Source organism: Cheilinus undulatus, linkage group 21 (assembly GCF_018320785.1).
Source record: "Cheilinus undulatus linkage group 21, ASM1832078v1, whole genome shotgun sequence".
NCBI lineage: Eukaryota > Metazoa > Chordata > Actinopteri > Labriformes > Labridae > Cheilinus > Cheilinus undulatus.
Genome location: NC_054885.1, coordinates 38,436,024 through 38,450,517, shown reverse-complemented (window position 1 = coordinate 38,450,517; position 14,494 = coordinate 38,436,024). Strand labels below are relative to the sequence as shown.

Sequence of the window (14,494 nt, the reverse complement as noted above, 5' to 3'; positions counted from 1 at the left end):
TCTTCCCCTGTGAAATGGAATGACCCTTTAAGTTCCTGGTTCACGACAGAACACGAGAGAGAGAGAACATACACGGCTGCAACAACAGCATCAAAAACAACTGAGATTCATGGAAGGCCAAGTGGTGGCGTGTGGGTACCTGGCATGTGCATGGTGGTTATGGTGGTGGTGGTGATCAGAGTGGTGGTTGTCTCCTCCTCTACAGGAAGGGAAGAAGTGGGATTCCTGGATCCTGCCTGTCCTGCAGCAGAAGAAGAGCTTAAAGCTGTGGTGAGCAGCCCTGGTGATATGACTGTTGCAGTGGACTCGGTCTGCCCAAGCCCAGGCACGGCCTGCGTCGGGTTTGTGGTGGTACCTGCAAAGTTGAAAGGTTTAATTCAACGTATGACATCGCCAAGGAGCCATGTTGTCTTGTGACTGCATTATGTAACCTAAAAAGCCTGTGCTAGTGTACCTGTGCCTGCAGAAGACTCTCCTAAGTACTCCTTACTCTGCAGGGCGGCGTGGATCAGGTCACCCAGAGGGTACGAGTCTGGGGTTGATGTTGGTGCTGAATCAGGCTCGGGAGTCATAAAGCTCATACCTGACAGGACCATGACTTATTATTATTTTTAACACAAACTAAAAGAAAAACTAGTTTACATTTTCTCATCTTAATTCAGATTTAGAAGCATTAGGGATGCATAGTGTTGAAATTCTTGCTGATATCTATCTGATACATAAATATTTCAACACTAATTTTAGCCCACACTGATATACATGTTTTTAATTCTTAGGAACACCAAGATTCAGCTGTAAATATCAGCCTATATCAGCTGTAAATATCAGCTTATATCAGCTGTAAATATCAGCCTAAATCAGCTGTAAATATCAGCCTATATCAGCTGTAAATATCAGCTTATATCAGCTGTCAATATTAGCCTATATCAGCTGTAAATATCAGTCTATATCAGCTGTAAATATCAGCCTATATCAGCTGTAAAAATCATCTTATATCAGCTGTAAATATCAGCCTATATCAGCTGTAAATATCAGCCTATATCAGCTGTAAATATCAGCCTATATCAGCTATAAAATATCAGCCTATATCAACTGTTAATATTAGCCTATATCAGCTGTAATCATAAGCCTATATCAGCTGTAAATATCAGCCTATATTAGCGGTAAATATCAGTCTATATCAGCTGTAAATATCAGTCTATATCAGCTGTAAATATCAACCTATATTAGCTGTAAATATCAACCTATATCAGATGTAAATATCAGTGTATGTCAGCTGTAAATATCAGCCTATATTAGCTGTAAATATCAGCCTATATCAACTGTTAATATTAGCCTATATCAGCTGTAATCATAAGCCTATATCAGCTGTAAATATCAGCCTATATCAACTGTTAATATTAGCCTATATCAGCTGTAATCATAAGCCTATATCAGCTGTAAATATCAACCTATATTAGCTGTAAATATCAGTCTATATCAGCTGTAAATATCAACCTATATTAGCTGTAAATATCAACCTATATCAGATGTAAATATCAGTGTATGTCAGCTGTAAACATCTCCTATATCAACTGTCAATATTAGCCTATATCAGCTGTAAATATCAGCCTATATTAGCTGTAAATATCAGCCTATATCAGCTGTAAATTTCAGCCTATATTAGCTGTAAATATCAGCCTATATCAGCTGTAAATTTCAGCTTATATTAGCGGTAAACATCGCCTATATCAGCTGTAAATATCAGTCTTTGTCAGATGTAAATATCAGCCTATATCAGCTGTAAATTTCAGCCTATATTAGCTGTAAATATCAGCCTATATCAGCTGTAAATTTCAGCTTATATTAGCGGTAAACATCGCCTATATCAGCTGTAAATATCAGTCTTTGTCAGATGTAAATATCAGCCTATATCTAATGTGAAGATCAGCCAATATCAGCTGTAAATATCAGTCTATATCAGCTGTAAATTTTGTCCTTTATTGGCCGTAAATGTTGTCTACAGTACATAGGATGTAGTTTCTGTCCTATGTCAGCTGTGAAATTGTTCTAAACTGGCTGTAAATGTCAGTCTATTTTGGCTGAAAATACTAGCTGTAAATATTGTTCTATGCCAGATGTAAACGTCTTCAGGGTCCCTGATTCTCTTTTCACATTTAAATTTCTTTTTAGGAAATTTTTTGCCTGAACACTATTATATTTATCCGTAGAGGTATCAGCCAAAATAAACTTGTAAATACTAGCATAATAGATATGTGCAAAAATACAACATCCTGCATCCCCAGCAAAACAAGAGCAATTATGTTCTATTTTGAGTAATATCTTTTCTTGACGTGTTTTTTAATTGTAATTTTCACAGGAAAACAAATGTATTTTCTTTAAATGGGCCAGCCTTAAGTGAAGGTTAAAAGGCTCACTCAAAACCAGTACTCTAGTAAAGAGGCCTTAAAATGTACTCAAGAATGTCACTTGATTATACTGACTTTGAATCTGTCCACCGCTGGTATTGGAGCAGTAAATACACCAGAGAACATACACAAACACCTTTACATCCATTTACCTGAAACAAGGGGGATGATAGAGACCAACAGCATCAGAGAGAGGCGTGTGAACCCCATGGCTTTGGATGAAACTGAATGACCTGAGAAGGTTAAAGTGAGCAGATATGATCATAAGTTTATTATGTAACAGGAAAAAAGAGAGCAATCACTGTATCTTAAAGCCTTCTCTGATGCACATTATTTCACTGTAGCAGACAGGAATAAAACATATTAGCTGTAGAGGACACACACAGCACTGATTAGTCAGATCATTTAGGATTCTCTCGCACTTCAGCATCTGTTTACATCACACAGGCCTCAATGACTCGGATTAGAGCTTCACTGCGATGCGATAATGTGAAGACATAGAGGCTCAGCTGCACCAGTCTATAAAATATGCATTTATTTTATATTTAGCTAAAGGACATTTACATGCAGTCATTTTTGCAGGTAAAGGAATGAGGAGCAGGTAGCCGGCGCATACGGTGTGAGGTTAAAATTCAGGCTCTTTCCCCCAAATCTGCAACAACATGCCTGAAAATGCGCTAATCCAAATCTGAACAAAAACGAGGCGCAGGTAGACTCCGAGCCTTCTTCTTTTGTCAGCCTGCTCATGGTGAAATGTCAAAAAGACCCTCCATGCTCAGTCGAGGCGTTTCCTCGGAGAAATGCTCAGGCTGCTGTGTGACAAAATGACAAAATGATGAGGCTAAAGCAGGCAGCATCACTCGCACCTCCCCCGGCCCTCTTTGTGCGGAGGACGAATTTTGGCATCAGTCATCACAACCGTGACACCGACAAGCATTCAGCACCGAGCAAAGGTGTGTGCTTCTTACCTTTACTGTCCAGGCTGCGTCCTGAGCTCCGGTACTCAGTCGGTATCCTGTTGCTTTCGGCCCCGGGAACACGGCGGGGATTGTGCTGGTGAGATGCCCCTGGCTGGTTACCGTGTGGTTGACGCATTCGGCTATGATGTGAGGGCATTTGTGTTGAATAGTGATGAGTTGTTCGTGGACGATCGGGCACAAAGAGTCGATTCTTTCAGGCTGATCCTAAAATTAGATTAAATGATCAATATTATTATTTTACTGCTTCTGGACATGTGGAGCATTGAATCAGAAATATCATACATAAAAATCATTAAAATCAAACATGATCAAGAATTATGATTCCAGATCAGGGATGCACTATAGCCAGTGAGAGCAAGCAAACAGACATCCTTTACTCAAACAACTCACAAATATTGCAGCAGACATATAAAGTCAGGGATGGACTGGAATTTGGGCAAATATCAGAGGGGCAACCCAACTGTGGGCCATTTGGGCCCATAGTTGGGTTGCAGTGTTAATTTTATCATCTAAAATTGTGACTAAAAATGTTGTGTTTTTTTCCCAAGAGGAAGCCTCAACTATGCTTCGAAGTGTGGGTTGGGGTCTGTAGGTGGACTGTTTATAATTACTGAAAATCAAAGGAATAAAAAAAAAAAATTAAATCATGCTTTAAACAATTGTAAAATACTTTCAAATGCTCACATGTTATCACCTAAAGTCTCAGATGTAACAAAACAGCCAGAAATTTACACTCATGTCTTTGTTTCTATTTTTATCTTTATTTTTTCTCATGTATGGAACTGGTGTTACAGCTGAACTGGTTTTGGATTAACTGGTGACACGCTGTTGAACATTCTATTATGCTGCTCACTTCCTGATTTTAAGCATTTATCAGTGTCTTTGGAGACATTAATGCTTAGAGTTTGCTGGGCCACAAGGTATATTTACAGAGATAAGTATTAGGAAAAAAAATTATATATTTAAATATTATAATGAGAAGGTTGAACAAGGGTTTTTTGGTGGGCCTCAAAAGATTTTCAGGTCTCAAACTGGGCTGCAGCATACTTATGTTTGGTCAATGCTGGACTAGACAAAGACTTAGATCAAGTAAATTGATTTTGTCTTCTTATCTAGATTATTTATTTTTTTACTCTTTTATCGGACAAGGAAATGTCTCTTATTTGTGAACAGAGCCAAATGATCCGGATTATTTAAAATAAAATCAGCAGGCTCATATCGATGGGCAGAGCCAAATGATCCGGATCACTTAAAGGAGCTGAGCTTCCCATCACTTATATTCAAGCTCCTGGCTCCCTCTAGCGGCCACATGTGAGAACAGCAGGGACTCGCGGAGAGATTCACATTGAGTGAGTGGGCGCTGGAGGAGCTGTCCACCGACACGGTGCTGGAGAGTCCGAACAGCCTGCACGGTCCATCAGGTAAACAGACCGAGCTGAGGCACGCTGCGTGTCTTCAATAGCCTGCATGTGCTTAAATAAATGCATGGCGGACTTCTTTTACCGCCATGTTTTCCTATGGTGCGGGGTGTTTGTGCTTTGACTGGATGCGGACATTAAACATGTCTGAGCTGAGCTGTGGAGACTGCTGCAAAGCGGACACAGCATGACTGCTTAGAAAAACGAACACATCCACAGTCCACGGTTACGGTGACTCCTGTCTCTGAGAAGACGGTTCAGACCGTAGGGTTATCAGGCTGCATGCGATTGATGGCGACCACTAAAAGAAACGCCTGTTAGGGAAGAGCCCTCCCACATCAACGCATCCGCACGCGCGCACATGCACGTAAGCGAAGAGACGTGCACGCATGTTTTATGCCTGTAGTACAAATATAAATACGTTTAAATTTCACATTAAGTTGCATATAAATAGGAATTGTTCATAGGTAATAATTAAAATATTAGCTAACATGTATATAAAGAGCCACTCCCCATTGAATTTATTGGGTTCCTTATGATTTCTTTTTTGATAAAAACTATTAAATAAAATGCTGAAAATGTTGTAAGTTACTAGAGAAAAAACACAAGACCTTCCTTGTGTTTATGATAGTTAACAGGTAGATAGAGAGGAACTCCACATCACTTTTAAGGTAACTGATAACTTACATTTGATCAATAACCCACCACTGAATCATTTCTTAATGATTACTCTCTCATTAGTCACTCATTATATGCCTTACATTGTACAACCCTTATTCCAAAAAAAGCTGGGGCGCCATGTTAAATACAAAGAATAGAACACAATGATTTGCAGAATCTTTTAAAGCCATACTTTATTCATAATAAAACATAGACAACATATCAGATGTTGGAACTGAGACATTTCACCATTTCATGAAAAATATTAGCTCATTTTGAATTTGATGACAGCAACACATCCCAAAAAAGTAGGGACGGGGCCATGTTTACCACTGTGTAACATCCCTTCTTATAACAACCATCTGGAAACATCTGGGAAGTGAGGAGACCAGTTGCTGATGTTTTGGGAGAGGAATGTTGTCCCATACTTGTAGATGCTTAACATCCCTGGGTCTTCTTTGACAGATTTTTCATCTTATGATGCTCCAGATGTTTTCTGTTCTTAAATGGTCTGGACTGCAGACGGGCCTGTCCAGGACCCGAACTCTTCTACTGTGAAGCCATGCTGTTGTGACATATGTGGCATGTGGTTTAGCATTGTCTTTCTGGAATAGTCAAGGCCTTCCCTTCTGTATGGGAGGATATGTTGCTCTAAAACCTCTTATGTACTTTTCAGCATTGATGTTAGAGCTGCCCATGCCATAGGCACTAATGCAACGCCATACCACCTAACAATTTTCCATTTTAACTGAGCTTTGGCCTAGAGAAGATGACAGGGCTTCTGGATTCTGTTCACATATGGCTTCTTCTTTCCATGATCCAGCTTTAACTGTCATTTGTGGATGGAACAGGGAACTGTGTTTCTGGAAGTGTTCCTGAGCTCATGCAGTGATTTCCGGTACAGAGACATGCCTGTTTTTAATGCAGTGGCCCCTGAGAGCCCCAGGATCACGAGCATCCACTTTTGACCTTCAGCCTTGTCCCTTGCTCACAGAAATTTCTCCAGATTCTCTGAATCTTTTGATGATGTTATGGACTGAACATGGTGGGATATTCGATGTCTTCACGGTTTTACATTGAGGAACATTTTTTCCTGAAATTGTTCCATATTTCTTAGACACTATTTTTTGCAGATTGGTGAACTTCATCTTTACTTCTGAGAGCCTTTGCATTCCTTCTCTCTCCTTTTAAACCCCCTCATGTTACTGACCTGTTGCCAAATAACCTAACCTGACACGCCAGATGGATTTGTTTCACACATCCTTCTGGAAAATCTTCAATACTAAGCATTTGGGAAAGGGCAGAGGCTTTGAAAAAAACTCGGAGTGTGATTGGATGAATGTTCTGTCTGTCTCATCTTTACGGGCCAATCAGATCAACAAAACACATGATGTGGCCACAACCGAGGTGTGCATGTGCAGCTACCAAGGAATAATGCAAACCATGGTGACTGTAGACATGTCAGTACATGACTTTTGTGGTTTTTGAAAAGAAAACAATTCATTGCCTTTTTTTGTTCTTCTTTAAACAAAGAAATGTTGTCAAGATCCACGCTAAGCTCCTCCGCCTATAACAGCACTGGCCTCTTGATGCTGCTTGCTTACGTCATGACTCTGCCGTGCCTGAAAGTACTGCCCCTCGTCCCTGATTGTTCCTGGCACTTTTTAACCAGGCCCAAACAGTTCAGACAGGAGCTTTGCAAGATGGATTCACCAGTGAGAAACAAGGAAACAGGCGTATCCATCTGCTTTGCAAGGTTACAAATAACCTAATTTGTTTCAAAATGCTGTTTTTCACAGTGGCACCACTTACTTTTCCAGCCTCTTGTAGCTCTGTCCCTACTCTTTTGAGATGTTTTGCCGCCCTCAGTTAAAAAATTAGCTAATATTTCATGAAATAATAGGATATCTGTTTCAACATCTAATATGTTGTTTTTGTTCTTATGAATAAAATATGGGTTTATGAAATTTGCAAATCACTGCATCCTGTTTCTATTTACATGGTGCCCCAGCATTTTTGGAAATAGGGTTGTAATTGTTTTTGTAGAAGTAAAGATTTAAATGCATAGACTCTTTACTGACTACCCATACAAACTTGACTTATATGTCCTTTAATTTTTGTTGAGTAAAACTGGATTAAAAATGTTCAGAGTGAAAACAACTCAAATGTGACAGAAACTAGTGAACATTTTAAACTTAAGATGAAGACTTCATTTAAAATAGCTGCCAAAATTACAGTGGAGAGTCAGAGAGATTGTCTTTTGGGTGTTTCCAAGATAGATTTGAAATATTTCCCATGATGCCATGGATGTTAAAACAGTCTATTTAGCATGTCAGATTAAAAACCCTAAATTAGGAGAACTTTGTGGAACAATTTGCAGCAGATTAAAGCCTTGGATGCAGAGAGTAGAAAAAGTTCCCTGCAGTGTTTAGCCTACTGAGAAATTACTCGCTCCATCCACAGCCAGTTTACCAAGGGATCATGACTTACATAACACCATGAAGGAAGTCAGCAGCAACTAAACAAATGACTCAGTGGATCTGTGATAACCTGCCTTTAATGTTTCACTAATGTCATCCAAGTGCATGCTGGGATTTTCCTCAGCTTTGTGAAGCTCACGGAGATTAAAGTGAAGAAAATAAATGAGTCGGCTGTTTGAAAGTAGTCCAGTGCATCATAGCAGCAAGGTTGTGTTTATCAGCAAAAACAGCGTCTCCATCCTTCACTGTGATCTATGAAGCTCTGAAAGGCCAAAAGACATCTGAAAACGCCAAAAACATTGGTCTGATTTACTGAAACAACACATAATCCAGGATTATTTCACAATACTAAACACAGCCTGTTATTGTGTTTCTATTTCAGCATTTCATCGTCTCACTAAAGCATGCACTGGTCAATGAACACACTGCCCCTGCCTCCATATGTAGAGCTGGGTGTCCACTCACTAAGCGGCCTCCTCTGGACCCTGCTGCTGCTTTTTCTGTGGCACTGTTACCGGATGGGCTCCGACCTACCGATCCCGGGCCACACACACGCTGGAAAGCTCAAGTCAGTCTGCAGGCGGTCCATGATGTCCCGTGGAGGTAGCTGTGCTGGAACGAAGTGTAATGCTCGATCCAAGCTGTCGAGAAGTGATCAAATTACCCCTTTTATTTCCATGGAAACAGAGGAGGATGAGGAGCAGGGACAGGGCTATCTCACCCCAGTGCTGAGTCATGGCTTGTTCCCAGCTCGGGCCTCTGCAGAAGCCAAGAAACTGTATGCAGCTCTGCAGGAGTACGCCAAGCGCTACAGTTGGGTGGGCATGGGCCGCATTCATAAGGGTCTCCGAGAGCAGGTATTTCATCAAGGCTTGAATGGAGTCTGCTTTCCAAAGTAAAGCCTGTTTAAGTTGTTAACTAAAACTTTTATTGACTCATGATGGCAGGGAGATTATAATCTTTCTCATTTTTCTCATTCCAGGTCAGACTGAATGATCACTCTACTATACAGAAGCCTCATCTCTTCTTCCTCCCAGATGTCCCAAGTGTTCCTTTCTTCCCACGGGATGCTCATCGACATGACATTGAGGTCTTAGAAGCTAACTACTCAATGATCTTGGCTGAATTTAAAGCCGTTTATCAGCGAGGAATAGATCCAAAACAAGGCTGGACCTGTCTGGGACCAAAGGTACACAAGACAACCTTTGAGGCAAACTTTAAAGGTCACATATTTGACCTTTTCAAGACAAGCTGATATTGGTCTCAGAGGTCCCAAAAACATTTCTGTGAAGTTTCTTGATGAAAAACTCTCCAGTGTTTGATTTGTGCACAGTAAAAACTGGAGTGTTAATTTCTCAGAGTTAGGTTGATTTAACTCCCTAAGTGTAATTTTAACTCCACCCCGAGTTAAGTGGTCTTCAGTGTTGGAGTTGTTTGACAGTGTTGATCCCATCAACACTGTAGAGAGTCAATTGATATAAGCTCTGCCTGCTTTCATCTCAAAATTTGAATAATTTTCCCATGATGCCCTTATGCAGAATGTTTATATGTGTTTTAGATGTTTTAAATTGTGTTTGGATATGTTTAGATGATGCATGTTGTACAGTAATCATTGCTTGAAGTCCTTTGTTCATGTTTCTGGTAGATTGTTTAAGATTTTTAAGTTTTTAAACTTTCCACCATGAGTGAAATTGTGTACTGAGTAAGAGACTTCCTGCCTGTGGCCGCCAAGTGTAGTGTATGTGTTAAGCAACAGGGGCTGCATAAGTGAGCAAAGTGTAAGTATACATAGCTTACTGTAGGTCACGTGTATCTGACAGCCTTGTTAAATTGCCTGGGTCATACACTGAGGCCTTCATTGGTTAAGTTATTAATCAATCTGCTGAAAAACGACAGAAAAGAATGATCTTGTTAAGGTGTTAAAAAACACCTTCATGTGTTGAAAAGTCATACATAAATGCTACGATGTATCACTATTGGAGAACTATATAAACTCAGCATGGGTGTTAAATTTAACACTATGGGTGTTGAATTACCACTGACAAAGAGTTGATTTGTTATTACAGAAGAATAGATAACCAATACAACTGGGAGTAATTTTTACACTCCTCAGAGTTGATTAACATGTAGTGTGAAGTTCTACTAACACTGTACAGTGTTAGCCAGTGTTAATTTTTTACTCAATTTTGAGTTAATTTTACTCAGAAATTTTAACACTGTGGAAAGAGTTAATTTAACACCAATTCTGGTTAAGACCAAATACACTCGGACACAGTGTTAAATTTAACTCTTTAAGTGTTGATTTAACACTGCAAAATTTGCTATGTGCATGTCTAAAAACCCCTCTGTTTCAGCCCTGCTCAGAACGAGCTGTTTCTGTGTCTGTAGCTTTAAACGTTAATGAGCTGTCTGACTCTGCCCCTGACTCTGCCCCCCTCAAAAACTTGATGTGGCTCTCCTGATCCTCCTCTCAGCTACGGATCAGGAGGGGAGGACAAAACTTTCTTGTAAGCGAGGAGGGCCAACTGAACCTGGGGACGGGGCTAACTCCCCACATGACATCATGAGGGGAAAATCTGAGAACATCTTGTTTCAGCACACATTTTCTGAAGGGGGGGGGGGGGGTTCTGATTCTTGGGGCGATCGTGGACAGGCCAGGGGCACATATTTTTGTTAGGATAGCCTGAAAAAGTGGATTTTGCATAACATGTGACCTTTAAGGATAATTTATATGATCTCAATTTAGTAATCACAAATTCTTCATCCTATTTGGCTCAGATTACACTAGAATTTCTTTATTTGCCTGTTTCATGTTCCAAATACTTACAGGAACATTTAATTTCTAGAGTTCAGCAATGTAATCTATTAGCGAGTAGCTCTGTTTAAATGCAGAACCCTAATCAATCTAGACTGAGGATGTCAAAATCTCTCTTAAGCTAACAAAAAGACAAAAAAAAAAAAAAAAAAAATCTGTAAAACCATGTTTATTCAGAGTGTTTGTAATTCACTGATGTGTATGCAAATTTCTGATGGAAGCGCCTCTTATCTGAGTCATGCATTAACTGCAGCTCCTGGTCTCTGCCAGGGCCAGGCGGTGTTTCCTCTCTACAGTGCTGGCGTCTGCGTGGCGGGTAACTGTCGCTCCTGTCCCTGCACGTACCGCACACTTCTCTCTCTGCGGACGTTTATAAGCAGCAACTCGTTGGGATCAGCTGGATTTTGGCTGTTGGGACCCGGGGTTACGCTGGGCAGCTCCTACGGGCCCACCAACACACGACTGCGATGTCATCTAGGTGGGTAAAAAAAAATGACATAAATACATTTCTACATCACATAGTACACTACTGTTGTTTTAATATGGCCTAGTTTAAAATTGAAATATTAAATCATAAAATCATTACTAGCTGCTGAATAGTCACAATTAATTGCACTCCTAAAAGCACAGAATGTAAATTCTGACACCAAGAGGCCCACCTTTGTGGCCAGTGTCTTCTTTTGAATAGAGGACTGTTCGAGGGCTTCATGGTTGTGCACGGGTTAGCGCTGTTGCCTCAGAGCAAGAAGGTTCCTGGTTCACTTCTGGGCCTCTCTGTGTGCAGTCGCCTGTGCTCCCTGTGCAGGCATCCCATCTTCCTCCCACCACCAAAGACATACTCGTTTGGTTAACTCTAAGTTGGCTATAGGTGTGAGTGTGCCTTGTCGTCTGTACGTCAGCAATGTGAATGGCTGCTGATTAGTCCAGGGTGTACCCCCTGTCACCCAATAACAGCTGGGATAGGCTCCACCACCGGTGCAGGAAATGGATGGAAGATCTCCACGAAAACTATACCCCTTAAGCTGTATTTACCAAACTTTAACAAGACAACTTTTAACAGCTTTTCTACCCCAGTATATTTAAAAAAATCATCCATTAAACAAAACAGTGGTTTATTTCTTATAAAAACACCTTTTGGAGTACAGTTATTTATTGACCAGAGTCCTTAATCTTAAATAAGAGGTGAGTTGTAGAGATGGACAGAGCAGAGCATGGTGTAACCTGGAAATTTGTAGTGCTGGGGTCATCAAGTACATCCGCACAAGGGCCAGATTTAGTCTCGACAGAAACTCTGGGGGACAGACTTTCAAATACACAAAAATTAAATAAATATTTTGGTCTGATTGAAATATTATTATAGTAATATTTGTATTTTCTTTCAAAATGTAGGACATTTTTACTCATTACCAGTGAGATCTATCCCTATTATCTATAATGCAGCAGGTTGAATGGGTCCTCCACAACTGTGATTTAGCACCAGTATTAACCCATTTTTGACACTTTACACTCCTTTTTGATCATTTTTGCCTCTTTAAACCATTTTTTGCAAGATTTTAACCCCTTTTGACCCACTTTTCCTACATGATTTATCCCCTTTGTGCCACTCTTATCCATTTTTGCCACTCTTCTATTTTTGCTGCTTTTTAACCCTTTTTCATCACTTTTTTGCACTATTATTTGTCATTTATGACCAATTTTTGATACTTCTTGCCCCTTTTTTCCTCTTTTACCAATTTTTTCCCCTAATTTTAATATCTTTTTAAAACTTTTTCTGCCAATTTTTGTCCCTTTGTGCCACTCCACAACCCTTTTTGCCACTTATCCCCCATTTTTGCTACTCTTTAACCCCTTTTCACCACTTTAGCTGGTCATTTCTGCAGCACTTCTGCCAACCTGAACCCTTTTTAAAATATCTAATAATTACCTAACCCTATCAAATGTTAAGACATTCTAAAACTATTTCAATATTAATTGTTTTGGGGTGGATTTAACAGCTGCAAAGGATACTCTTAAAACCACAACATCTTCTTTTCCTCCTTTTCTGAATTTAATGATCTTTCTGGGGCCGGACAGGAAGCTTTTGGGGTCCTGATATGGCTCCTGGGCCGCCAGTTGATTATCAGTGGTCTAGTGGGGCCACAATGTTGCACACATAACAACCAGCATTTCTACAGGAACAGTAACTGTTCTATCTTTCGTCACGTCGGCTGCCATGGCAAAACATGGAATAGACTTTTCTCTGGTTCTGAAAAATATATGTGGTAATGCAAGAATTCAAGTTAAAAATATGCATAACATTGTTTTTTATTAGTATAGACAATTTCTTATGAAAATTCTGTCAAACCTTTAACTGCACATTTAAATTCAGATTTTAAGGTGCCTGTAGATGAGGCTGTAGTCCTTGTGGTTGCAGGAATCGATTCCTGGTTGATAAAGAGGCAAAATAACATTCAGTGATTGTAATGAAAATAAATAAAACTTTAATTCCTGAATTTAATAGAATTGTGATTAACATTTTAATCCTAAAGGCTTACATTCAAATGAAACGGGACCATAATAAGAGCCTGATTTCACCATTTTAATTATTAAACTCATGGACTGACCTCATGAAATTCACCACAATCCAATGCCAGATGTTTGTATTACAGCATATATGCATATTACATAATAATATTAGGATTCATTAAACCCAAAAGTAAAAACAGTAATTACTATTAGTGCAGCGTTTTGTGTGTCATGGTTAAGGTCCAATTAACATTTAGCCCAGTTGTGCAGGGCTCCATCTGGCTTTAATCCTCTGTTTTAAACACTCAGGGATATAGCCCACGCTCTTCTTAACCCACTATTTGGTTGCCAAACTGAACACACACACTCTGGCTCTTTTTTAGGTCTGCAGACTCCGCCCTCCTGTGAGCTGGTGGTTGGAGGAGAGCCGCAGTGCTGGTCAGAGGGACACTGCCTCCTGGTCGATGACTCCTTCCTTCACACTGTTTCCCACAAGGGTTGGTCAAACGTGTCATTTTATCTTAATGTTGTATTTGTGACAGATAATCACACACAATCACATCACAACATACTGAAAAGACTTGGCCCAGGTAAAAGATGGTAGCCCAGTCACAGTTGGCTTGAAAGGGGGGTCTCTGTTTGTGGACCAATCAGAGAGCAAACAAGAGATCAGTTGCATCTTTCATGTCTTCCCCAGGGCCCTCTGATGCTGGACCTCGGGTCATTTTGAGCGTGGATCTCTGGCATCCAAACGTGGCGGCTGCAGAGAGACAAGCCCTGGACTTCATGTTCAGCCCCGACTGCTGAACTCGCTCCTCTTCTTCTACAATACAACTTGCAGGGATGCCTTACTTTAGCCCTGCTCGTTGTGGGTCATGCTTCTCATTCCAGTCAAACACTGTGTGAATGTGACCTAAGAATTACACAAGCCATCAGCCACACTCTGAACATGCGTCGGATCCATGGTCAACACCAGGAAGTGCCACATAAACATGCATTAGTGAGGATGTGGTATCGATAGTAATTTGGCTGCAAAATAACAAAGTGACATTTGAAAGCACATGAATATCACAGCAGATCTGGTGTAAATCTTCATGTTATACTATGATAGTGAATGCTTCTGCATGTGAAACCTCTCCGTCCTGAAAACAGGACCTGCATGTGCTCCGATACTTTCAGGAAGACGAGAAAGAGACTCACCGAGGTGTTTTATTTTAAAGATAAACTA

The 14,494-nt window shown here is 40.2% G+C and overlaps 2 protein-coding genes across 5 annotated transcripts in view; one reads left to right on the top strand and one right to left on the bottom strand.

Moving 5' to 3' along the window:
* Positions 1-3,502, bottom strand: part of sez6l2 (seizure related 6 homolog (mouse)-like 2) — a 28,060-nt gene extending 24,558 nt beyond the window's left edge. Inside the window, exons 1-4 of one of the 4 annotated variants that reach the window (XM_041777753.1) lie at positions 3,377-3,502; positions 2,561-2,641; positions 455-583; positions 140-355 (exon numbers count right to left, since the gene is read on the bottom strand). In XM_041777753.1, the coding sequence (XP_041633687.1) occupies positions 140-355; positions 455-583; positions 2,561-2,618 (403 nt within the window). In that variant the 5' untranslated portion in view covers positions 2,619-2,641; positions 3,377-3,502. Of the gene's footprint in view, positions 1-139; positions 356-454; positions 584-2,560; positions 2,642-2,972; positions 3,210-3,376 lie in introns of those variants that run through there. The other 3 variants (XM_041777752.1, XM_041777751.1, XM_041777754.1) reach the window with 3 other exon arrangements.
* A 1,225-nt stretch (positions 3,503-4,727) lies between these two features.
* On the top strand, positions 4,728-14,494 carry asphd1 (aspartate beta-hydroxylase domain containing 1). Its single transcript, XM_041778310.1, has 6 exons — positions 4,728-4,809; positions 8,329-8,803; positions 8,929-9,135; positions 11,032-11,239; positions 13,650-13,763; positions 13,964-14,494. The coding sequence occupies exons 2-6, from the start codon at positions 8,351-8,353 to the stop codon at positions 14,071-14,073; spliced, it is 1,092 nt and encodes a 363-aa protein (XP_041634244.1). The 5' UTR covers positions 4,728-4,809; positions 8,329-8,350; the 3' UTR covers positions 14,074-14,494.

Bases quoted from the DNA above. Each gene is read 5' to 3' on its own strand.
- asphd1 (XM_041778310.1), top strand. From the start codon at position 8,351: ATGCACTGGTCAATGAACACACTGCCCCTGCCTCCATATGTAGAGCTG. The intron at 9,136-11,031 runs GTACACAAGACA...GGTCTCTGCCAG, and splicing joins GGACCTGTCTGGGACCAAAG to GGCCAGGCGGTGTTTCCTCT. The intron at 11,240-13,649 runs GTGGGTAAAAAA...GCTCTTTTTTAG, and splicing joins ACGACTGCGATGTCATCTAG to GTCTGCAGACTCCGCCCTCC.